Source organism: Gigantopelta aegis, chromosome 7, assembly GCF_016097555.1.
Source record: "Gigantopelta aegis isolate Gae_Host chromosome 7, Gae_host_genome, whole genome shotgun sequence".
NCBI classification, from domain to species: Eukaryota; Metazoa; Mollusca; class Gastropoda; order Neomphalida; family Peltospiridae; genus Gigantopelta; species Gigantopelta aegis.
In genome coordinates, this window is record NC_054705.1 from 23,030,044 (window position 1) to 23,057,292 (window position 27,249).

At 37.4% G+C, this 27,249-nt stretch overlaps 1 protein-coding gene across 2 annotated transcripts in view; it reads left to right on the top strand.

Annotated features, from left to right (window-relative positions):
• Positions 1 to 18,879, top strand: part of LOC121377502 — a 28,578-nt gene extending 9,699 nt beyond the window's left edge. Inside the window, exons 4-5 of one of the 2 annotated variants that reach the window (XM_041505514.1) lie at positions 2,527 to 2,580; positions 14,797 to 18,879. In XM_041505514.1, the coding sequence (XP_041361448.1) occupies positions 2,527 to 2,580; positions 14,797 to 15,689 (947 nt within the window). In that variant the 3' untranslated portion in view covers positions 15,690 to 18,879. The remainder of the gene's footprint in view (positions 1 to 2,526; positions 2,581 to 14,796) is intronic. The other variant, XM_041505515.1, reaches the window with a different exon arrangement.
• Positions 18,880 to 27,249: the final 8,370 nt, after the last annotated feature.

Below are 27,249 nucleotides of genomic sequence, written 5' to 3' on the forward strand. Positions count from 1 at the left end.
TGGACAGTGGTACAATACAATCTTGTTGGGTCGAACTCGGAATGGATGAATCCCTTTCAGTGGAGTTGTCTCCCATGTTATGTTAGGCATTATATACAAGTATGTCTTAAGATTTGATCTAGTTTTGATCCGACTAAAAAATAAAGGTTTTTTTTTTTTTTTTTTTTTTTTTTTTTTTTTTCAATGACACCACTACAGCACATTTATTTATTAATCATCGACTATTGGATGTTAAACATGGTCATTTTGACACAGTCATAGAGAGGAAACCCGCTATATTTTTCCATTGGTAGCAAGGGATCTTTTATATGCACCATTCCTCAGACAGGACAGTACATACCACAATTCTTTGATATACCAGTCGTGGTGCACTGGCTGATCAGACTAAATCAAATCCCATAGATGACAATAGTAACATGTGGCTAAACAGGGCTTCTAGAATTTCTATAAAATCCACCAGCCATGGAAACAGTGATTTTATTTTATTTACTAGCCACGATTAAAAATTCATTAACCCTGCTTTACTTTAAGTTAATACATTTTTACAAATAGTGATTATGTCACCTAAAGAGAGAGCTAGAGCTTAAAAACACGAAAATTGGGAAAATGATGGGGTGGGTGGGGTGGGGGGGGGGGGTGACAGGATATTCATATTTACAAAATATACTGAAATGCAGCATTTGACCGCTCTATTTTTTTTCACTAGCCATTGGGCATGGTGATGGTACGTAGTTATTTACTAGCCCAACATTGAATATCACTAGCCCTGGGCAAAAACTCCTCCCACCTGCAGTGTATCAATCGACAAATTCACCACGGATCTACATGTAAGTACTACGATTCCTCACCCTTAAAAGTAAATCAGAAAAACACTGGGGGTTAATCTGCTCATTTCAGAGATAACGGGTAGCGTCTATGACTACTGGCTAGTTCCGCACAAAAATTGTCATGCTCATTTTAGTAGGACCCCACACATGTGTCACAGTACTAGATGAAATAAAATTGCAGCTAATTTATTTTTACAACAAACATACACATCTATCGCCAATCACAGGACTTGTAGTATTAACTGTTGTATCAAAAGTTGGGTGCACCTTGAACTTCGACCCAGCAGGAAGTTATTTGGTTTAATAGTACTACCTTTAATACATCTTAAAATGCAGTTCTGAAGATATACAGCTCTTTAACATTACTGCACTGAAAAAGAACAAGGCTTGAAACCTCTGTGGTATACGAGCATGTTAAAATATTAAACACACTGAAAAAGAACAAGGCTTGAAACCTCTGTGGTATACGAGCATGTTAAAATATTAAACACACTGAAAAAGAACAAGGCTTGAAACCTCTGTGGTATACGAGCATGTTAAAATATTAAACACACTGAAAAAGAACAAGGCTTGAAACCTCTGTGGTATACGAGCATGTTAAATTATTAAACACACTGAAAGAGAACAATGCTTGAAACCTCTGTGGTATACGAGCATGTTAAAATATTAAACACACTGAAAGAGAACAATGCTTGAAACCTCTGTGGTATACGAGCATGTTAAAATATTAAACACACTAAAAAAGACCTCGGTGTGTTGAGAACAAACAAAACGCCTGTTGTGCCATGGGCTGTGAAATGATATCCTACATTTTATGCATAACAGGGTTCGAACTTAACCACAGCACCGGCAGCATTTGCCGTCGTTGAGACATAAATTGCCATTGGTAGAGAGCATCACCGATGGCACTTTTGTGAAGCTTTTCAACATGGCAAAATGTATACACCTGGTATACATAATATCTGCCAGTATTTAACATTTGCACATTTGAAATATGTCTGCATACAGCAAACTAACCTTTCAGTCATATTTATTTGCAGCAAATGTCACTGTAAAAAACAATTGCCATAGGCAGGCTCAAAATTGTCATCAGTGGGCCGTTTCATCTATGGATGGCAGTTCTTTTAAAAATTGCTGTAGAAGACAAATTCTTTAGTTTTAGCACTGCATTATCCAAGACCGTCCTCGGTGGCGTCGTGGTTAGGCCATCGGTCTACAGGCTAGTAGGTACTGGGTTCGGATCCCAGTCGAGGCATGGGATTTTTAATCAAGATACCGACTCCAAACCCTGAGTGAGTGGTCCACAAGGCTCAATGGGTAGGTGTAAAACCACTTGTACCGACCAGTGATCCTTAACTGGTTCAACAAAGGCCATGGTTTGTGCTATCCTGCCTGTGGGAAGTGCAAATAAAAGATCTCTTGCTGCCTGTCGTAAAAGAGTAGCCTATGTGGTGACAGTGGGTTTCCTCTATAAAAAAAACAGTGTCAGAATGACCATATGTTTGACGTCCAATAGCCGATGATAAGATAAAAAAAATTGATGTGCTCTAGTGGCGTCGTTAAACAAAAACAAACTTTTGCATAATCCAAAAACAAATTGGGTTCCGTGAAAGTGGACTATAGTGTGAGCAATAGGTGAACAATTGTTTTTTTATGGAATAAACCATTTGTTTTTCTTTCCTGTTTTTTTTCTTCTCAGTAAAAGGACTTAAGTTTACGAACCTACGTGTATCTGCATGTCGTGATTTGTATGGTGAGTTAATGATAGCATTTACTTATTGGAAAGTAGAGCACTAAGTATTTATGTCACCTTGCTTTCATAGTTATTCTTAGACTAATAAATAACAAATGTTCCAGGATCTGTTTATTTGCTGGTGCGGGATGTCTGGGATCGATCCCCATCGGTGGGCCTATTGGTCTATTTCTCATTCCAGCCAGTGCACCACGACTGGCATATCAAAGGTCGTGGTACATGTATGTGCATGTACTAACCTGTCTGTGGGTTGGTGCATATAAAAGATTCCTTGCTGCTAACAGGGTTCCACCTAGCATCTGCTTTCAAAAATGGGAGTAATCTATGATATATTTCTTAAACCACATAATTAACTGAATAACTGTCTTGTTTATATTACATGCATATATTATATTCACTATTCTATCAGTATCATAAATATACATGTATATCCATTGTTTTACTTCTTGTAAATACTTTATTGCTTTTTTTTTTCTCTTTTAACGTACCCTTTTACTTTTATATAGTCACTCATTGCTACATGCTAAACTGTTTTGTAACAGCTTCATCTGCACAATAACAATGGTGTAGGAAGGTGGCAAAAAGTGGTGGTGGTGGTGGTGGTGGGGGGGGGGGGGTTGACAGAGTATATATATAAATAAATATATATTAACCATTGCTGCTGCTGCTACTTAATCAAGAAAAGTTGGGGGCACATGTCACCCTAATTGGCCCCCTCCACACCTGCCAGTGAATAATTATGACCAACTCTTATTACGAGATATGCTCAACTATCTTCATGTATTAAAAACAATAGAAAACAATAATCAAAACAAAACAAAAAAACTAGATATATAGACCGAACTAAAAACTATTATCTGGATATCTGTAAACAGACTGTGCATTCGACACTTTTCAGCAGCCACTTTTTTTTCTTTTTTTTACACTTATGTTATGTTAAACATACTGATACGGTTGGGAACCAGTTAAACCGCTCGGCTATATTTATTCTGAAACTTCATAGTCTTAGGTTTTAAGAGGGTTTTAAAAAATATTTGATTAAATGTAAAAGCGGGGGGGGGGGGGGGGGGGGGGGGGACGACTATACACAAAGAGTGAACTGAAAACTCATGGTTGATATTTGTATACAGACCGCCCATTTGACATTGATACGATGATCTAAATTCAGACAAAGGGACTGGCACGCTACATCAGCCACTGGTTTTTATACTTAAGTTATGTTAAACGTATTGATAGGTTGGGAACCAGTTAAACAGCTATGCTATTTTCCTTTTGAACTTTGTAATTGTTGGGGGGTTTTGTATTTTTTTTTAAATGTTTAATAATGTAAAATCGATTGACATCTGAAATATTTTGCGTCAACCATGACACACACAGATTTTATTTAGGAGTGTTTTAGATAAATATTGCATCAAATACTCAGGATTCCTGCATCATGTGAAACCCTGTGCTAACCGAAAAGAGTAATCCATGAAGTGGTGACAACAGGTTTCCTCTCTAAATATATGTGTGGTCCTTAAAGGAAGGGACAATTAAGGCATTAATATTTGCCCTGGTATGCATATTCAATGATATATAATGCACATTACTGCTTAATATCAACAAGTATAATCATATAGTTAATTAATAAAACGGTTAAATGTGATGGCTAACTGGCGTAGCCATTTTGTACTATTCCAGTGAATACACCCTCTGATGTTTGCGGATGCATCACAGTGTTCTGTAATAATATCCATCCCAGTACCGAAATGACTTATATTTTTCACTTATAAGTGAAGTATAAGTTTGTCACGGGGATTCTATAATTCCCGTAACTGAATAAAACACGATTATCAAAATATCTCTCCTAACTGTATATCTATTAGATCTCTCTGTAACAGGCTGTTAAACCCTAGTATGGCTCGTCTCTAGGTATGATCAGAGATACGATCTTATATAAAGTATATATATTTATAGCACGTTAGTTCTCTAGAAACACAACAAAAACACAATACACTTTGGAATCTGTATTAATCTATGCTGACAAATGTACAGCCGTAGTAGTTAATTAATAACAGCAATAATAACAACCCAGAACTGATCACTTAATTAGTTAATCTCTAGGTGTCTAGTTACACAATATGCGAATCACTTCACCGTTACACCACACCCACACGTGTGATAATTGAGAAACGCTTCCAGGAGAAGTTAATTAATAAAGGAATTACAACACCATTCCTAACTGGTTAATTTTTAATTAACCCTTACTACTCGTTCAGTAACGTGTGATAATTTAGGAACGCTAGCTTCCAGGGGAACTTAATTAATAAAGGAATTACAGCTCTATTCCTAACGGGTTAATTTTTAATTAACCCTAACTACTCATTCAGTAACCTTGTGACACAGAATTAATATTGGTACATATCACAATAAAGACAATAACCTACAGTGTACCTAGGTCCTCTAGGATGACTGGCTAAGCTTTATATTACCAAATACTCATATACTGTTAGAACAAAAAGTCTACGATTTACTTCGTCAGATGACCGAAGACACTATCTAAAGAATATTGGTATAATACAGTATTAAAATATTTAAGTCACATCAATCACATCAATTTTATACACAGAGCAGAAATGATATTTACCAAAGTCCAAACGGACTAACATTCCCAGGAAGCTTCCTTTTCCGTTTCTCCCGATATCTCTAAAACACTAGCTATTTATTATAAATCAGGATTTTGCCTGGGGGTACAAGGCGGTACCTCACGTATCATCTCATATTCTACCTCTACTAGAGTCGGTATATTTCTCTCTGATCGTCAGTCTGGCTGTCGCCAACTGCGAGCAATCTCCTGGCCATAAACAGCACTACCGGAGATATTATGTAACTACTAGCCACATGGCCTCCGCACCTGGCTGGGTGTGTATTAGGCGTACCGATCGAGGACCGTCGCGCAGAAGTATTACATAACAAGTTGCCCATCTGGGCTTAAGTGCAATGAAACTGCACACGGCCCTCTAACACAATTAAAATCGCCACAGGCGAAACAAATTTAAGAGCATGTACCGTCACAAAGTTGTTAATACTTTTCAAGTATAAGTGACTTATAAGTAAATGATTAGGATTTTGTATGCAAATGAGGTATCACTTATACAAAGTATATGTGACATATAAGTGAAGTGTTAACCATATATATAAGTGAAGTGTAAGTCATTCGCTTATATTTAACAGAAGTGTTAGATTATATATAAGTGACTTATAAGTGAAGTACCAGGTATAAGTGAAGTATAAGTGATTCACTGATATTTTACCAAAACCCCCACTATAAGTGAAGTATAAGTGATTTACTGATATTTACAAACATTGCTGTATAAGTGAAGTATAAGTGATTCACTGATATTTACAAACATTGCTGTATAAGTGAAGTATTAGTGATTCACTGATATTTTACAAAAACGCTGTATAAGTGAAGTATAAGTGAAATATAAGTGAATATCAAAGGTTGGGGTATGCATGTTCTGTCCTGTCTGAGGTAAGATCATATAAAAGATGACTTGCTGCTTTTGAAACATGTAGAGAGCTTCCACTGAAGACTATGGGTCAGAATTAATTATCAATTTAATTTTTTACATCCAGTAGCCAGTGATGAACTAATCAGTGCTCTGGTGACATCATTAAACAAATGAAATTAGGCAGCAATCTGTCCCTGGAGGCCAAATTTCAATATTCTCAGGTAATTTCTGTAGTAATGCGACTGACCCTAACTCCGCCCACAGAAATGGACACCAATTTTGGTCAAGCTACCAACTGGTAACAAATGTTTTGTCAAGAAATAGAAAAAGAAAAGAAAAAAGAAGAGTGAAAGAACAAGTTCAAAATCCAGGAATACCATGGGAATTCCCATGACCCATTTAATTCAAATAATTATTTTAAAAAGTTATTGTTCTTATGTCACCGGTACAGCACTTCCACACCCTATCTATAAACTGTCAGCAAGACATAAAAATTGAAGCACAATAGTCTTAACAAAGTGGTGTTTCATTCTTCCCGAAGTGACCCACTAATATATCTGAACAGTATATGCAAAGAAATATTTGATAAATAATATAAATGAATATTTATTTTTAAATGTTAGATTGGATTCTCTCACATCCCTTTTTCCAGTTATGTCTTGTTCAGTGCCATCTTGATATATGTCATCCAACATTCAGATGGGATTCTACAAAACAAAAAAGAAAAAAATATTTCATATAGTCTGGATAGATCTGCTATGTAATTAGCAATTGTTTAATGTAAACATTTAGTTCTTTCTAATAGTTTTTAAAGACTAAGTTAGAGAATCACAGCCTACCAAGTTTCAGATGTAGGGAATCAAAACTTCAGGAAAAAACAAACTTTCAGTTAAATTTTCAATTTCACTTCTAAAAATAATAGTTTAAAAAAATATTCAATCAAATCTCTAGGATAAACGTTAATTTTTGTATTAAAACAGACTTTGAAATGTTCAATGTTGAACTTTAATTTTAATTAAGAAGAAACCAGAAAATAAAATACATACATGTATATATATACATATATTTTTAATCTCTTAAGTTCTGGAAACTACTAGAAAGAATCATGCAAATAACTGTTTATAAATTTCTCTGATTCAACTGATTATGTTTCCATAAGTTTCATGTATTTGTATGTACATGTTGAGGATATTAAAACTGGATGATCAACTTTAATAAAACATCAGTCAGACTGATTTGTTCAGTACATGAACCATTACAACATGTGTATGTATCTGGAGATATATTATAACTGGTGAATAAATGAAAACATCCATTTTAATTGTGCATTTTGTAAAAAATATGATGACCCTAGGTTTTTCTTTTGGTGTTCTCTGTAGCATCTTTATTTTTCTGAACAAACAATAGGTATTCTGACTTTAGAACAGTTTAATGTAAATGATATTAACATGCAATGATTGGGCTTATAAAAATTAATATGTGTATTAAGCAAACATAAAAGCTAACAAATAGTTTTCATGTTACTGTTTAAAATGTCAGTCATTACAACTGCCCCCTTTCCCTTGGGCTTGTAATTAGCACTGTGTGAAGTAAATTAATTACTCCCAGTCTGCTAGAAGTAGAGATACACATCCTTTTGATAAGACAGGTACAAAGTGATCAGGTGACAACTCCCATTCTCCTATAGACATTTTATTGCCCCAATTAGTGGAGCTATGTAATCCCTTTGTAAGGTGATATCTAAAGACTTCCAGTGTTTGTGAATTGCAAAGTTGATGAACATTACATAAATTATTTTCGTTCATTTAATCAAAATACATATATATATATGATGCTTTTCAAGTTGGTTTATCACATAAACTGTTTTAATGTACAATGGCACAAATAGTCGCGTGAGAGCCAGAAGGACGTAAGTGCATCAAAAATCATTTTTAAAAAGCCGAGATAATGAAGGAAAACTGTTTTTCTTGATCAGTAGTTAAGATGTCGAATTTCTTTTAATGACAATGAAAGCTGAACATATTTACGATTTCTTTGTATATTTGCGGTATTTATAGCATATTAGGTGTTTTTGCTTAAATACTTGTAGTTACGACAATTATTGAATCATGATTGAATTAAATGTGTCACGTACGACCAACAGTATATCAAGTAAATTTGAATATTTTTTCTGAAAGAACCATCACTTCTAAAACTTTTTTTATTTTTAAAAGGAGAAAGCTTGTAAATAGAAAATATTTAGAAGCAAACATTCAAAAAGGAATACAAGTAGAAGTACGTATTAATAAAATCATCGTAAACAAACTATTACGTGATAAAAGTTATTTTACTTTTGTTAATAATAATATGATAAATAAAATCAAACTACTCGTGAAATCCTATTTTACTTTGACCCACCCCTGATTTTGTGTGACTAAGTCGGATTTCTGCCAGAGGGTAAAAAGGTATGGTGCCATACCCAAATATTTTTGCAGAATTGAACTTTTTGACAAAATTAATTACTCTTATCATTACTGTATGATTTTATTAATCCTAACCCTAAACATAACCCATTTTCTTTCTGAAGGAGGACCCCCAATACCCCTGTTGACTGTGCTTGCATTCAATTCCATAGAACCATACCCAAAAATGTCTGTCTGGCAGAAACACTGTGGTGGTAGTGCTCCATGTTGGTTGTTTGATGGTGGTGCATCAGAATCAGATGACTTGTCCATACAAAACCTCTTTTTCTAGGCAAGTTCCTGGTGAGTCATCAGAAAAGCTGATGTCATGTTGTGTGCAGTGTTCTTTCTGTGTTCTTTGAGCCATGGGAGTCCTTTTGCAGATAGTTCCAGGTTCTGCTGCCTCACGGTATACTTCACTAGTTTCAAGAATACCTGGTTTCTTAGCTAGTGCAACAGACAAACCAGAATAGTTAAGCAAACTGAAGCTGGTATCCTTAATGAAGAAACTCTGTTTAGCAGCTTATTGGTTTGGGATACACCGGGTTCAATTGAAGCTCATTCAAAGGATATAGGGTTTACATTTCCAATGAGGGTGTGTACTCAATATCAAATCCAGAAGTAGTGAACACTATACCATGTCCACCTGTTGAGTATTAAAGATTCTCTCCAGGTTATATTGAGTTAACAGTAACCCCTACAGCTTCTGATGTGTGTTGGGTGTACTCTCCGGGTTCTGTTGTGTGTTCAGTGCACACTCCTGGTTTTGTTGTGCATTTGTTGATCTCTCCAGGTTCTGTTGTGTGTCCAGTGATCTCTCCAGGTTATATTGCGTGTTGAGTTATCTCTCCAGGTTCCGTTGTGTGTCCAGTGATCTCTACAAGTTCTGTTGTGTGCTCAGTGATCTCTCCAGGTTCTGTTGTGTGTTCAGTTATCTCTCCAGGTTCTGTTGTGTGCATGTCCAGTAATCTTTCCAGGTTATGTTGTGTGTCCAGTAATCTGTCCAGGCTATGTTGTGTTGGGTGTACTCTCCGGGTTCTGTTGTGTGTTCAATGCACACTCCTGGTTTTGTTGTGTATTTGTTGATCTCTCCAGGTTATGTTGTGTGTCCAGTGATCTCTCCAGGTTATATTGTGTGTTCAGTGATATCTCCAGGTACCGTTGTGTGTAAGGTGATCTCTCCAAGTTCTATTGTGTGTTCAGTGATCTCACCAGGTTCTGTTGTGTGTCCCGAGATCTCTCCAGGTTCTATTGTGTGTTCAGTGATATCCTCAGGTTCTGTTGTGTGTCCCGAGATCTCTCCAGGTTCTATTGTGTGTTCGGTGATCTCTCCAGGTTCTGTTGTGAAAGAAAGAAAGAAGTGTTTTATTTAACGATGCACTCAACACATTTTATTTACAGTTATATGGCGTCAGACATATGGTTAAGGACCACACATATTTTTTTAGAGGAAACCCGCTGTCGCCACATAGGCTACTCTTTTACGACAGGCAGCAAGGGATCTTTTATTTGCGCTTCCCACAGGCAGGATAGCACAAACCATGGCCTTTGTTGAACCAGTTATGGATCACTGGTCGGTGCAAGTGGTTTACACCTACCCATTGAGCCATGCCTCGACTGGGATCCAAACCCAGTACCTACCAGCCTGTAGACCGATGGCCTGCCACGATGCCACCGAGGCTGGTAGGTTCTGTTGTGAGTCCAGCGATATTCCCAGGTGGTGTTGTGTGTTCAGTGGTCTCTTCAGGCTCTACTGTGTTCAGAGATCTCTCCAGGTTATGTATGATGTGTGTTCAGTGATATCTCCAGACTATGTTATGTGCAGTGTTTTCTCCGTGTTTTATTGAGTGTTAAGTGATCAATCCTCCGGTTTCTGTTGTATGTGCTAAATTATTTTCTGGGTCTGTTGTGAGTAATATGTCATGTTCTCTTGTGTGCTACGCCATGATCGTGGTATGATGTATGTGTGTTCTGTCATGTTCTTCTTCAGGTTCTCTTGTGTGTACTATGTCACGTTCAGGTTCTGTTGTGTGTGCCACGTCATGTTCAGGTTTTGTTGTGAGTTTTCTGTTATGTTCAGGTTCTGTTGTGAGTGCTATGTCATGTTCAGGTTCTGTCGCAAGTGACTGGATAAGGGCCGTGGTATGTGCTGTCCTGTCTGTGGGGAAGTGCTTATGAAAGATACCATGCTGCATTAGGAAAAATGTAGCGGGTTTCCTCGGATGACTACGAGTAATAATTACCAAATGTTTGACATCCAATAGCCGATGATTAATTAATCAATGTGCTCTAGTGGTGTCACTAAACAAAACAAACAAATAAACTGTCGCAAGTTCTATGTCATGTTCATTTTCTATGGTGATTATTTTCTCATGTTCAGCTTTTTGCTGTTATGTTCAGGTCTTGTTGTCATTGATGTGCCAAGTTCTGTTGTGTATGCTATATATCATGTTCAGCTATGTTGTGTGTGCTATGTCATGTTCAGCTTCTGTTGTGCGTGCTATGTTTTGGTGTGTGTGTGTGTGTGTGTGTGTTGTGTCATGTTCACGTTCAACATTCTGTTGCTGATATTCGTTAACTGTAAAGTTAATCAAAATTCATAGATCTTGCTGTCGTTTATGATGAGGCCACATTTACTTTATTTGCCTTTTAACCTTATGTCTGATTACACTGTCTTCTATTACTGGACTTTGTCCTGGATAACTTACAATTGCGTTTGTATGTGCAATATTGTTAATAATTAAAATTGTATCTACGGATACAAATTGCATGTTGGAAACTTTGCTTCGACTAAAAACACTTCAAAATAGATATTTGTTTTTCAAGAAAATTCACCAAAACATATTTATTATTATAATTATGGTGCACATAAAATAGCAAACCATACACACATTAATGTTACTGCAATTCCTATTTATATATACAGACATGATTCTTGTCTGTTGCCAAATGGCTTGTTCGCTTTTTTTCCATATTAGACTGGGCTCTCACAACAACAAAAGTCATATTATTTTTAGGATTCAAGCACATAAAAATATTGACATAATGTATGCTCTATTGTACTTCGCAATTGTAATTTCTATCACAAACAGATAACAAAGAATGCATATGGGTCGTACTTGGCACATACGACCTATGTCGGACATAATTATATCAGGAACTGTATTTAAAAAGGGTGTATCTACCACATACGACCAGTCGTGTTCACATAGTGGACAGCAAGGAAATCGGAGGAAAGTCATGTAGTCAGATACTTACCAAATTAGTTTTTCTGTATGATAGACTTGTTCCACGGACATGAGGTATAGTCTTAACTAAACACATGTGCACAAAGAAAATGTCCAGGTGCCGCCATTTTGGTTTTCTTCTTTAGTTTCCTCCTACTGGCTGGAGACCCACACAGTGGTATCTGAATTAAGTCCTTTTGAAGTTGCACCATACTGCCTAAGATGGCAAGGCTATTAATTTCAGGATTTTGCACCTCTCATAATAATCCCTTGTTGTATCTGAATTCTTGATGTCATTGTTGTTGTCTTTGTTTTTCTTGGGGGGTGTGTGGGGGGGGGGGGGGGGGGGTGATTTTTTTTTTTTTAAAGTTAATTAACTTTTTTTTAACATGTAAATACAAATTACCATTAATAGATAAAATAAATCCATACTGTAATAAACATTGAAATGGAGCTCACCTCCACCCCCCACCCCCACACCCCCACACCCCCGCCCTACAGCTACAATTTTACAGATATTTATTGTGACAGGTGGTGAGTCTGGAGGGTATATTTAAGTGAGGAGGTAGCATGGGATAATTATAATCATATAGAATCATGTGTATTAATATTAATATTAATAATTTTTAAAATTATTATTGGAAATACTATCAAATTCTGTTACATGTATGTTTGGTTGTTTAGCCACTGTTCCCAATGAATTCGATAAATCCTGTGAGAAGTTATGAATTTTTAAAAAATAACCATGAAAATGTTTTGGACTGTTCATTTGGAACACATCATTTCCTTTGCAAAAGGACTATCTCCAAACTAATAGTTCACTTATATTTCACTTATAGAAACAAACAAAAAATGTCTTAATTCCAGTTCACTTATACCACTGATAAACCACTTATAGGTGAAATATATCAGTATCAGTGATGTATCAGTTAACCATTCTTTTCACTTATACACACTGATACTTCACTTATACCAATATATGGGTAACTTATAGGCCACTTATAAGTGGCGTATAAGTAAAGTATATTCCACTTATAAGTTTGTATAAGTTATTTCCATAAGGGTATAAGCCTGCAATAAGTATATATTATTTTTCAATACAAAATAAACTACCATTGTTAAAAGTGTCGAAATAACTGTATTATGTTTTGTCCCTACATTAACCCACGTACTGAAATGATAATCAGAGTGGTTTTCTTAGTTAATTGGTCTTTTCTTTCTGTGGCCTTTACCTGTGGTTCCTGATTGGCAGGTGTATATTTTGGACGGTCACCAAGTCAAGGTCTCTAGACACACACAAAAATATGTGCACGTTTTATAAAGATCACAGGGTATTGTGGGGTAGCCACGCGGCCACCCCTAAAATAATATTATCAGCCGTCCTGCTTTATTACTGTAAATAATTCAGTAAAACCCTTGATTAATTAGACTTTCTCATCTAAAATCACAAAACTGACCAATTACGTAGTCCCAAAGAAAAGAAAATTATCACTTGGGTATCATGAGTGGTAATTTTTACTCCAACGTACCCTACCAATAGGCCTAATAATATGCTTTTTTTCTTTGGATTTTTTAAGACAGAAAAATACTACATGTATAATTCCATTTCATTCTATTAATGCAAATTGAAATATATTTAGTTAAATGACTTGTTTCACAAGTCAGGTTGATAAAAGCGAAGCGCCTTGTCGTAAATGACTGCCTTTGTTTACACTGTACAAACTGGAATTGGTCGGAGCTGCTGTCACTTCGCCCCAAGCTAAAATTCCTGATGCACCGGAAACAAAAAGAAAATGGCTGCCCCCAGTTAACAGGAATAATCGTGTTTTTTTATGAACTCTAAAATTTTTACGCGTTTTTCATTTCTTAAAGTGTATGTGTTGGTCATCCGGGTATGCATCTTTCCAACACATCAGGCTCATATTTGAGTTGACCCTCCCTTTAACCATATGTCTGATGCCATATAACCGTAAATAAAATGTATTGAGTTTGTCCTTCCGTTTATTTGCCAGTCCTATTCCTACTGTATTGAGTCATACCCATTTTTCATGTACTCGTCATTTAACTAAAACAATTGATAACATTTGATTTTTTAAAAATCTATCATTCTTTAAGACACAAATTTATTATTCTTTTACATTTTTTATCTATCATTCTTTAAGATTTTTATTTATTTAGATTTTTGTTTTCATTCATCATGCAGTCTTTATAAAACATTATTGTAAGATTTCTTCATAATTATTCTGTTCGCGTGTCAGTTACGCAACTTTAAAATCACGAGAACCGCTAATCGGTTACGTGGTGAACAATAATTAAAAGTACCATATAATATTATCAGTAATGAAAGTGAAAGTCAGTTTATGATTTTGAACCACCAATGTAGCACAGAACTGTAGTTCAAGTGTTTTATGCTTAGGTAGGTCTTACTCATCGTTTACGAGAACTATATTCACGTAACTGAACAATCAGTTATCTAAGTAAAACTCACGTGAATTGACTTTCGGTTACCCGGTACCAAAGATTTTTAAATATTGTCCCCTGTTGCAGATTTTTACCAAGTATTCTTTAAAAAAAAAGAAAAAAAGTCATTCTTTAAGATTTGTATTTATCATGCTAAAAATTTTTTTTATCTAGCACTGTTTTAAGAATTTTAATTTATCATTCTTAAGATATTTAATTTATCAAGTTTTAAGATTCAATTCTCTCTGAAGCTTTTTTCTTCTCTGTGCTTTAATTTATCTTAAAGGGACATACCCTAGTTTTTAACCACAAAGGCATATTTGTTACTATTATAACCGTTTTTGATAACTGAAATCATACTTTACTTGGAATTTATTATTTAGATTATCCATTTCCATACATTCGAAGTGTTTTTGGTCATCCTGGTGTTTTTAATATAACAAAATGCATTTCTCATATATTTAGGATCGATTCCAAACCGACCACACATCAAGCGAGTGCTTTACCACTGGGCTACGTCCCGTCCCCAAGAACAGCCCTTTAGTAATTCTATATTCACTGTTTTACATGTATTTTTAAACTTGTATGTTTTAGAGCCTGCGCGGTCGTCCCTGGAGCCTGCAGTGGTTGAAGACAGTGGCTCGTACAATGCTGACTTCCCTGAATGGCTCGTAGTTGGAGTCCAGCTCCCGAACTCCCGACAGGTCGAGGTCCTCGTTCACAGGTCCGTGAGTTCAGGGGAAGCTGAGCAAGCCCATGTATACAAGACAGAAATCACTCACCCCGAAGATGGTTCCGTCCAAGATGGCGGGATCGTTACGGTAACCGAGGTCGAAGAGGTCATGAACGAGGACGGATCGACGAGAGTTATAGCCCACATCGTGACGAAACCCGCGAACTCAGACCCGTCGAAAAAAGACCAGGATGGTCCAGAAGATCAAGGTCACGCGCGAAAGGATTCGAGAATCTCCATCGACGGGAAAGGTTTGAAGGTGGAGTCGGACGGAAAGGTCGGGATTGCAGGGTTCACGGAAGACGAGGATGACGTAGTCGCGATCGGCGTCGATCGAGAGATGATGGAGGATGTCGGTGACGAAGCTGGGACTAACGAAACGAACGGCTGCTTCGTGAACATCTTCGCCAAGAGACTGAACTCGTTCCACAGCGCCGCCTCCACAGATGCGCAGGACGTCAAACCACCCAAGACATTGCTCAAGAGTAAATCGGGAACGTGGGAGAAGAGCAAGAAGAAGGAAGCTGCTCACTACACCAACTCTCTCGACATCCGCAGTCTGTCGGCCATTATGGCCGCCCACTGCACGGACCGGGACGTCAAGGGACAGAGGATGAAGAATTCTGGGATGTTCGACCATCTGGAAGCCAACGTCCATGCGGATGAGTCTGGGGAAAGCTGTTTATACGATGATGAAGCAGATTGGTCCACCACAGATCCTGAACTGTCTTGTGATATCGTTACGTATTTGTAAAAAAAAATTACAAGTGTTTGATAATTCACCCAGATAGCATGCTGCTGGTGGGAAGGGTTTAATCTATTGGTTGCGAAATCACCAAATACCAATTCAGGCTTTCTGCCAGAAAATAATTTGAAGGTACGTAATAAAAACAAAATAGACCATGAGTGCCTCTACTTGGTGGTTATGGGTTTGAAATCTTTCGAAATTCAACACTACATTTCATGTACTTGGACAAATTGTAAACAGCAATTCTTTTGTTCTCTTACTATAATCTTTCTCAGTCCTTGGTTTTTGAAAATTATAGGCAAGTGGAAAATCGCACACCTCAATATGCTAAGGCGAGTGAAAAATCACTCCAAAATAAATAAAATAAGCAGTGTAGCTCCGATTGGATTTTGACTCGTACATCTACAAAATTGTCTATTAAACCAGTATTTCCCGATTTGTTCAACAAAGAGAAATACCAGTTTAACGACTGCACTGAAACCACTGCCATGTTTTTATGAGCTATGAAAACTGTTCATTTTTGTAAACGGTGGAAATAAATATACACATCTATTTTACGTGTGCTGTTTGTTGAGTAATGTGCGCTGTTTTCCACACTTGTTAGTTTGGAATTACGTGCGCTGTACGAGCGCGATCGCACCCGCGCACCTTATAAAGCAAGGTCTGCTTTCAAAAAAAAAAAAAAAAATATGTTTTCTTTAACTTCCTAGATTTTAGGGTATGTAATTTTACCTTCTGGCATAACCCCTGGAATTTTAGTTGAATTTGGTGAATATACTTCATTATCACCAAACAAACTACCATAATTTTTTTTTTTTTATCTATTTGGTAGATCAATCACCATTCTCAATATTTGGTCAAATGAAACTTGAATCTGTCTGCAGCTTTTATCAGACACTTTCAACAAATTGCTAGGAAATACTTCGGTCCAACGTAAAACCCTGGGTGAGCCACTGCTACCCTGAGATGGTATAGTTTAGCAAGTCGAGTTGTGGTAAAAATGTTTAAAAAAAATTGAGTTACACATTTTGTTGGACTTATTTGCTGGTTAGCATTGGTGATGGCTACCAGTAGTATGGTAGAATGTAGCTCGAGTCACCTCCAGCCCTACCCTTATTAGCTGGAGATGACTCGAACTGTATGGTATGTTGCTCATTTACCAGTGTTAGCATGACACGGAAGTGATGGCTACCAGTAGTATGGTAGTATGCAGCTCGAGTCACCTCCAGCCCTACCCGTTATTGGCTGGAGATGACTCGAGCTGTATGGTATGTTGTTCATTTACCAGTGTTAACATGACATGGAAGTGATGGTTATCAGTAGTATGGTAGTATGCAGCTCGAGTCACCTCCAGCCCTACCCTTATTGGCTGGAGATGACTCGAGCCGTATGGTACATGGTACATTGTATGTTGCTCATTTACCAGTGTTAGCATGACACGGAAGTGATGGCTACCAGTAGTATGGTAGTATGCAGCTCGAGTCACCTCCAGCCCTACCCCTTATTGGCTGGAGATGACTCGAGCTGCATGGTATGTTGCTCATTTACCAGTGTTAGCATGACACGGAAGTGATGGCTACCAGTAGTATGGTAGTATGCAGGTCGAGTCACCTCCAGTCCTACCCCTTATTGGCTGGAGATGACTCGAGCTGCATGGTATGTTGCTCATTTACCAGTGTTAGCATGACACGGAAGTGATGGCTACCAGTAGTATGGTAGTATGCAGCTCGAGTCACCTCCAGCCCTACCCCTTATTGGCTGGAGATGACTCGAACTGTATGGTATGTTGCTCATTTACCAGTGTTAACATGACATGGAAGTGATGGTTATTAATAGTATGGTAGTATGTAGCTCGAGTCACCTCCAGCCCTACTCGTTATTGGCTGGAGATGACTCGAGCTGCATGGTATGTTGCTCATTTACCAACAGGGCTAGCTGGCAAATTTTATTTTCATTTAGCGAAAACATTTCAAGTATTAATTAATATTTTGGTACCAAATAACTGGGTATCTATAAAATTTGGAAGTTTAATATATAATTTAGCGAAATGTTCTGCTGATCCAGAGCTAGTCCTGACCAGTGTTGGCTTGACACTGACGTGCATTCCAACTGTGACCGTTCTGACCATGGTCAACATTAGGCCAGCATACTCGTGCTATCTGTATAGGTGTCATGTCGACTTAAAACTTAAGACTTTGAAGCTATTGAATGTACAAGCTGGATTATGAGACTGATGAATTTTTATTCATATACATATACATGTACATGTAGTTGTTTGTCATATTGACTTATTAAAATGCTCAACTGCTGTAATAACATTTGATTGTTGGACTCGTGGGGATCATTAACCCAGTGGACTAAGTGAATAATTATCACAATGTAGACTGATGGGCTTTACATGTAGATTGATGTGCTTTACATGTAGACTGATGGACTTTACATGTAGACTGATGGGCTTTACATGTAGACTGATGGGCTTTACATGTAGACTTATGGGCTTTGCGTGTAGACTGATGGGCTTTACATGCAGACTGATGACCTTTACATGCAGACTGATGACCATTACATGTAGATTGATGGGCTTTACATGTAGACTGATGGACTTTACATGTAGACTGGTAAACTTACCACATAATTAATATGTACTTTCCATTCTGTGAATGTTTACAAAAACTACATGTATTATAGATGTACCTGTATCTTAAAATTGCTCCCATTTACCTAAGTCTAATGTAATTGTATATATATATAGCTTGAGTGTTTGTGTTTTATTTGATCAAAGATGTTAATTTTAACTTTGTGGCAATAGGTATTAAATACATGACATTGTACTATATGTGTATGTAAATGTGTAATACTCTTAAATTACATGCATATTCATTATTGACCTGTCCCAAATTGGGATTATATGAAATCTTAGTGATGGACTGAGTGGGAGGGGCAGGAGTAAAGTGTACAGTGCACATCACAACAGTAAAATCCACTGGCAACCAATGGTTGGTTTCTTAAAGTGATTATACTGACTGAACCAGCAGTCCCTAGGGTTCATTGTTGTTAGTTCATCCAACCACATTAAGTGGGGCCATTGGGCTATTTCTCGTTCCAGCCAGTGCACCACAACTGGTATATCAAAGGCTGTGGTATGTGCTATCCTGTCTGTGGGATGGTGCATATAAAAGATCCCATGCTGCTAATCGAAAAAGAGTAGCCCATTAAGTGACTACAGCTGGTTTCCTCTCTCAATATCTGTATGGTCTTTAACCCTATGTCTGACACAATATAACCGTAAATAAAATTTGTTGAGTGCGCCGTTAAATAAAACATTTCCATCCTTCCTTCCAACCACCTTAAGGGATGGGATTTAGTTCAGTCAGTAGAGCACTCACCTGAGATGCTAGGATCACAGGATCGAACCTTCTTGGTGGACACACTGGCTGTTTACCCATCCCAGTGACTTATGAATGGTATGTCATTGGTCTTGTTAAGCAGGGCTCCAAGTTAATGACGGCACCATTGGCAATTGGTGTAAGTGTAAGATATAAGTTGCCATAGGCAGAGAGCTCAACAATGGCAAAATGTATATGCCTGGTGTACATTATCTGCCAATATTTTGGACCGGCCTTGGTGGCGGCGTGGTTAGCCCTCGGTCTACAGGCTGGTAGGTACTGGGTTCAGATCCCTGTCGAGGCATGGGTTTTTTAATCCAGATACCAACTCCAAACCCTGAGTGAGTGCTCCACAAGGCTCAATGGGTTGGTGTAAACTACTTGCACCGACCAGTGATCCATAACTGGTTCAACAAAGGCCATGGTTTGTGCTATCCTGCCTGTGGGGAGCGCAAATAAAAGATCCCTTGCTGCCTGTCGTAAAAGAGTAGCCTATGTGGTGACAGCGGGTTTCCTCTCGAAATCTGTGTGGTCCTTAACCATATGTTTGACGCCATATAACCGTAAATAAAATGTGTTGAGTGCGTCGTTAAATAAAAAAAAAAAATCTTTCTTTCTGCCAATATTTAACAAATGCACATATAAACATAACTACATACAGCCAGCCCTGGGTATGTGCTGTCCTGTCTGTGGCATGGTGCTTATAAAAGATCCCTTGCTGCTAAAGGAACAGAGTAGCTAATGGAGCTACATATAATTATCTCTATGGTCCTTAAAGGGACAGACCCTAGTTTCAACCCGTGAAAATTAACACTAAGTTTAGTTAATCTACAAACCTGTAAAATATTTGGATAAAGTTACAATTGAGTGAAACAGGAGTCTGTGACTTTCAAATGGTGAAATACCCTCTAAAAATAGACTAATACTCAACTCCATAACTGTTACCTCTCAGACATACTTGCGTTTTTAAAAATATCAGAAATGCATTTTGTGGTATTAAAAACACCAGGATGACAAAAAAACACTTTGAATGTGCACAAAAGGATAATCTGAACAATAAAATCTAAGTAAAGTATGACTTCAGTTGTCAAAAACAGCTATAATAGTAAAAAAATATGTCTTGGGGTTTAAAACTAGGTTATGTCCCTTTAACCATATAACCATAAGCAAAATGTGTTGAGTGTGTCATTAAATCCACACAGATTAAGTGACTTCTTCTGAAAAACCAACTATGGGCAGCTGATTGCTTTCACTGTTGAATTGTGTACTGTATATATTGTTAGTGGGGTTTTTTAGTGTCCTTTTTTTTCAGAACTTACAAGATAGTTGCCTAAACATAGATGTTACATTGTAGTTGACTGTATTTTGTTTTTGTTCATTGTTGTTGTTGTTATCTGCTTTTTAATTTTATTTGTGTTTGACAGCTTTACACATAAAATGATGAGTGAATTTGCTTTTCTTATTGCTTAGTTCCATATCTCTTTCACCATTCCTGAGATGCAGAAGTCAAAGCCTTTTCCTGAAATTCTGAATTTTGGTGCCACATAAAAACAGTTCCTGTCCTCATTCTTTAATTTAAAAAACCTTAAAGTACTCTCAAGACCTTGAAAATGTTCTAGATATTTTTGGTTCACTGTCATTTATTCCACATTAGTGAGGACAGTTTCTGGGTGGTTTGCTGCTTTACATGACATTGTAGTATTTTCAGCAAGTGGTTCTTGCATAAAAAGTTATTAATATGTACATTTTTCTGCCTTCATCCTTCTTCTGCCCCCCCACCCCCCACTCCATCTAGTGCGTATTATGTTTGAAGCAAAACATATTTACAGAATGACCTACATGTACATGCATTTCTCCATGTATATATTATAATTAAGATCTTTTAAAATTCCGTTTCATTGGATATACATTTTATGAGCTGTAGTTTCAAGAGAATTTTGACCGATTTACATATTAATTATTCAGTTGTTTGTGTGTGTGTGTTGTTTGTATTTGCCTTCTCTTAGCTGCTGAATCTGTTTTTATATTGTTGAAAGTTTTTATAACATTAACAGTAATGTTCATGGAGTTCTTTTATTATACAGGCATGTGTGCAGGAAATTATGTATTAGACTGTCAAAACATACTATGATGAAAGATACATGCATTATTAGACAATTGGTTTTATTGATACTGTTAAGTGTACAGGTTCAAGCTAGCATCTTTACCAACTTGCCAGAGGTGGATCTAGGGGGGGGTAGGGGCCCGCCCCGCCCCCCCCCTAAATTTTGTGATAGTTATAATTTTATTATATATTAATTTTAATTTTTTTTTACGATTCCCCTTCAAACCTCCCCCAAAGTTCCCTTGGCATTCCACCTCATGTCACTGGGTTCCCCACCCCCCCACCCCCCTCCAAATGGATTTGATATGAAAATCTGTAGCCAAATTCAAGTAACATTAAGCTAAACAGAATTTTTTTTTTTTTTTAAATGAGCTGTAGCATTGAATGATATGTGTATACCACACATACAAACGACACACAGGTTTCGAATTCGCTTTCTTGGCCAATTGGTAATGTCATAGATTTGCCAATTTCAACTTTTAAATCGCACTTAATGATTCGTCGAACACCAATTTAAACCCTGAACATGCATCACCTTCTCTATATATTTTTTAATCATTGGAATGTGTGAATTGTTATACAGGTTTATTATACTCATACATACAATTTTCTAACACATTTTTTCTTTCTTTCTGATTTTTAGATTTGTTAAACTTTGTATATTATGTACAATAATTTTCACAAAGTGGATTTGGGTTTTTTCAGTATAAGCTGTAAAATGATATTTACATACATGTATTAAACATATAGTTACCGTAGCGATGTTTGAAGCTCAAGCTGTTTAGATCATTTGTATATACGGATCGTATACCCGATTTTTATGTCATGATCCATACCTGGTGTAATTCTATTATATATAAATACATGTCTATGTATGTATTAAATTATTGTTCAAAGGGTAATATTGTTAGTGAATTAGTGTATTTTACTTTGTGTGTGAATGATTAAATATCATGATGCCAGTGTTTGAATGATTAAAAATGATCATGCCAGTGATTTGTGGAAATTCCCAAAGGGATTCCTCGGATTCTCCAATGTAAAAAATTAAAATATAACTGTCCCCTGCCCCCCACCCCTTAGATCTGCCGCTGTAAGCAAGACCTTGCTGTGTGTCAGAACAGACCAAAAAACCGGGATCCACCCAAATTACTGAGATTTAGAGCCCTGCATTTGCCGAGATGTGATGGGTTTGTTGGACTGATGGATCTGCTGGATTCTCGTACGTCAGTCCCAACCAGTGTATATAACTGTTATATCCTAGACAATAGCATCTACTTCGCTGTTTCGAGGCAGGACATAGCCCAGTGGTAAAGCGCTCGCTTGATGCACAGCCAGTTTAGGATCAGTTCCCGTCGGTGGCCCATTGGGCTATTTCTCGTTTCAGCCAGTGCTCCACAACTGGTATAACAAAGGCTGTGGTATGTACTATCCTGTCTGTGGGATGATACATATAAAAGATCCCTTGCTGCTAATCGAAAAGAGTAGCCCATGAAGTGGCGACAGCAGGTTTCCTCTATATATCTGTGTGGTCCTTAACCATATGTCTTGACGCCTATAACCGTAAATATAATGTGTTGAGTGCGCCATTAAATAAAACATTTCCTTCTTCCTACTTTGCTGTGTATGAAAAAGAACATAAGATCCACTGTTGCTGCTTGATAAAAAGTACAACTGAGACATGTACAATAAATGGGGATCACGCTAACTACAAACTTATAGAGTTAAACAAATTTGTTGTGTTTTATGGCACGACTACATCAAGTTGATTAATGAAATTAAAATGCATACCTATGCTTTCTCAGATCTTAAACAACACGTTGCAATAATGGTGTCATTCTATTGATATACCCATTGATGGTTGAACCAACAGTTTAAAAGTTTGTTTTTTGTTTTAACGACACCACTAGAGCACATTGATTTATTAATCATCGGCTATTGGGATATCAAACATATGGTCATTTTTGACAGTCATAGAAAGGAAATCTGCTACATGTTTCCATTATTAGCAAGGGATCTTTTATATGCATCATCCCACAAACAGAATAACACATACCACATCCTTTGATATAACAGTCGTGATGCACTGGCTGGAACGAGAAATAACCCAGTGGGCCCAACGACGGGGATCGATCCTAGACTGACTGTGCATCAGGTGTGTGCTTTACCACTGGGCTACGTCTCACCACGTTTGAACGAACAGATTCATCAGTCGCATGGCTTGTTTGTGAACCGGGAAAGAAGGGATGGCGTGTGTAAATTTCCGACAAAAAATAATGTTAAATAATATTTAAACATCCCCTCACAGAGGTTGCCCAATCAGTTAATAATTTCTCCTCAAGATTTATTACTGAGCTACTTTTCACTTTATGACAAATACATTTAAGTAAACCAATAATAAATGGTCAGTTTTAAACTGAATTTTAAATACTTTTAAAATTTGCCTTTAGTGTGTACGTAACCACTTCTGTGTGTGTGTTTTGTACTATATTTTGTAATGTTGTTACAGTACATCCATTGAGATTTAATTATGTATGTAAATATATCAAGATTGTTTTTTGACAGAATTTTGATGCCTTTTACGAGTGATTGTGTCAAATGTTATCTGTGAATGTATGTTAGCTGTGAATGTATGTTATCTGTGAATGTATGTTATCTGTTGTATTAAATTTTGTGCGAGTATTATTCTGTTAAAGCCACTGACCCTAGTTTTGTTGTACAGAACATTTCCAGTTTGTATAAAATGTATACTGAACACCTAAAGGAATGCACATCAGGATTATGGTTAGGCCAAACAAAATAAATTTCTGGTCTCTGGTCAGCGCGCGTCGATTTTGACCCTTGCATGTCGGCATTTTTAGAAATTTATTTCCAGCGGTATGACGTTGATTTTTGCCATATTTGGAGCCAAAATGCCAAAGTTCAACACATGCATACAGTTGGACATATATTTTTATGATTCGAGATTTAAACGAGAACGAGAATTTTTTAATTATGTTTTAAAAAAACATTTTTACACTGCCGCATACCTAGGGTCAGTGTGTCTGCTATGAAATATTAATGCTCTCTCAGTAGTGGAGATGTTTGAGTCACGTGCGACTTGAGGATGCAATATTTATTATAAATGAATTCACTGCTTGGTAAATACTGGAGTTGATGGTTTTCAAATTAAAAACAAATGATTTTGAAACAGTGTTGTTGTTTTTTTATTGCTGAAGCAGGCTGGATTCACTCGTCAGTAGAATGCTTGCGTCACAGGATCGAACCACCTCGGTGGATCCATTCAACTGATTGGATATTTTTTCTCGTTCCAACCAGTGCACCACAGCTGTTCAAAAGTGTGATATGTGCTTTCTTGTCTGTGGCAAAGACGGAAAGTACATGTACAAATAAGATACCCGACTGCATTGGGAAACGCGTAGAGGTTTTGTTCTGATGACTACATGATATGCAATCGGTCTAGGATCGATCCCCTTCTGTGGGTCCAATGGGCTATTTCTTGTGCCATCCAGTGCACCATGACTGGTATATCAAAAGCCATGGTATGTTTTATCCTGTCTGTGGGATATAAAATATCCCTTGCTACTAATGAAAAATTACCAAATGTTTGACATCCAATAGGCAATGATTATTACATCCATGTGCTCTAGTGGTGGTGTTATACACAACAAACTAAACATGGGTTTCTTCTCTAAGACTATGTCAAAATTACCAAATGTCTGACATTCAATCGCTGACGAGGGGTGGGATTTAGCTCAGTCGGTTGAGTGCTTGCTCGAGGTGCTTGCGTCGCAGGATCAAACCACTTCAGTGGGTCAATTCAGCTGATTGGTTTTTTTCCTCTTTCCAACCAGTGCACCACAACTGGACAAAGGCCGTGGTATGTGCTTTCCTGGGTGTGGGAAAGTGCATATAAAAAAATCCCTTGCTGCATTAGGAAAAATATAGCAGGTTTCCTCCAATGACTAAGAGTCAGAATTAATCAAATATTTGACGTCCAATAGCCGATGATTCATTAATCAATGTGTTCTAGTAGTGTCGTTGAGTGCTTGACTGAAGTTCTTGTGTCGCAAGATCAAACCACCTTGGTGGATCCATTCAACTGATTGGTTTTTTTCTCGTTCCAACCAGTGCACCACAACTGCCTCACCGTGTACAGTATAGTTATCTGCTGCCCATGCTAGTATTATATAATGCCTCACCTTGTACAGTATAGTTATCTGCTGCCCATGCTAGTATTATATAATGCCTCACCTTGTACAGTATAGTTATCTGCTCCCCGTGCTAGTATTATATAATGCCTCACCTTGTACAGTATAGTTATCTGCTCAGCTGCCCATGCTAGTATTATATAATGCCTCACCTTGTACAGTATAGTTATCTGCTCAGCCGCCCATGCTAGTATTATATAATGCCTCACCTTGTACAGTATAGTTATCTGCTGCCCATGCTAGTATTATATAATGCCTCACCTTGTACAGTAGTTGTCTGCTCCCCATGCTAGTATTATATAATGCCTCACCTTGTACAGTATAGTTATCTGCTGCCCATGCTAGTATTATATAATGCCTCACCTTGTACAGTATAGTTATCTGCTGCCCATGCTAGTATTATATAATGCCTCACCTTGTACAGTATAGTTATCTGCTGCCCATGCTAGTATTATATAATGCCTCACCTTGTACAGTATAGTTATCTGCTGCCCATGCTAGTATTATATAATGCCTCACCTTGTACAGTATAGTTATCTGCTCAGCTGCCCATGCTAGTATTATATAATGCCTCACCGTGTACAGTATAGTTATCTGCAGCCCATGCTAGTATTATATAATGCCTCACCTTGTACAGAATAGATATCTGCTGCCCATGCTAGTATTATATAATGCCTCACCTTGTACAGTATAGAAATCTGCTGCCCATGCTAGTATTATATAATGCCTCACCGTGTACAGTATAGTTATCTGCTGCCCATGCTAGTATTATATAATGCCTCACCTTGTACAGTATAGTTATCTGCTGCCCATGCTAGTATTATATAATGCCTCACCTTGTACAGTATAGTTATCTGCTCCCCGTGCTAGTATTATATAATGCCTCACCTTGTACAGTATAGTTATCTGCTCAGCTGCCCATGCTAGTATTATATAATGCCTCACCTTGTACAGTATAGTTATCTGCTCAGCCGCCCATGCTAGTATTATATAATGCCTCACCTTGTACAGTATAGTTATCTGCTGCCCATGCTAGTATTATATAATGCCTCACCTTGTACAGTAGTTGTCTGCTCCCCATGCTAGTATTATATAATGCCTCACCTTGTACAGTATAGTTATCTGCTGCCCATGCTAGTATTATATAATGCCTCACCTTGTACAGTATAGTTATCTGCTGCCCATGCTAGTATTATATAATGCCTCACCTTGTACAGTATAGTTATCTGCTGCCCATGCTAGTATTATATAATGCCTCACCTTGTACAGTATAGTTATCTGCTGCCCATGCTAGTATTATATAATGCCTCACCTTGTACAGTATAGTTATCTGCTCAGCTGCCCATGCTAGTATTATATAATGCCTCACCGTGTACAGTATAGTTATCTGCTCAGCCACCCATGCTAGTATTATATAATGCCTCACCTTGTACAGTATAGTTATCTGCTCCCCATGCTAGTATTATATAATGCCTCACCTTGTACAGTATAGTTATCTGCTCAGCCGCCCATGCTAGTATTATATAATGCCTCACCTTGTACAGTAGTTATCTGCTGCCCATGCTAGTATTATATAATGCCTCACCTTGTACAGTAGTTATCTGCTCCTCATGCTAGTATTATATAATGCCTCACCTTGTACAGTATAGTTATCTGCTCCCCATGCTAGTATTATATGCCTCACCTTGTACAGTATAGTTATCTGCTGCCCATGCTAGTATTATATATGCCTCACCTTGTACAGTATAGTTATCTGCTGCCCATGCTAGTATTATATAATGCCTCACCTTGTACAGTATAGTTATCTGCTGCCCATGCTAGTATTATATAATGCCTCACCTTGTACAGTATAGTTATCTGCTGCCCAT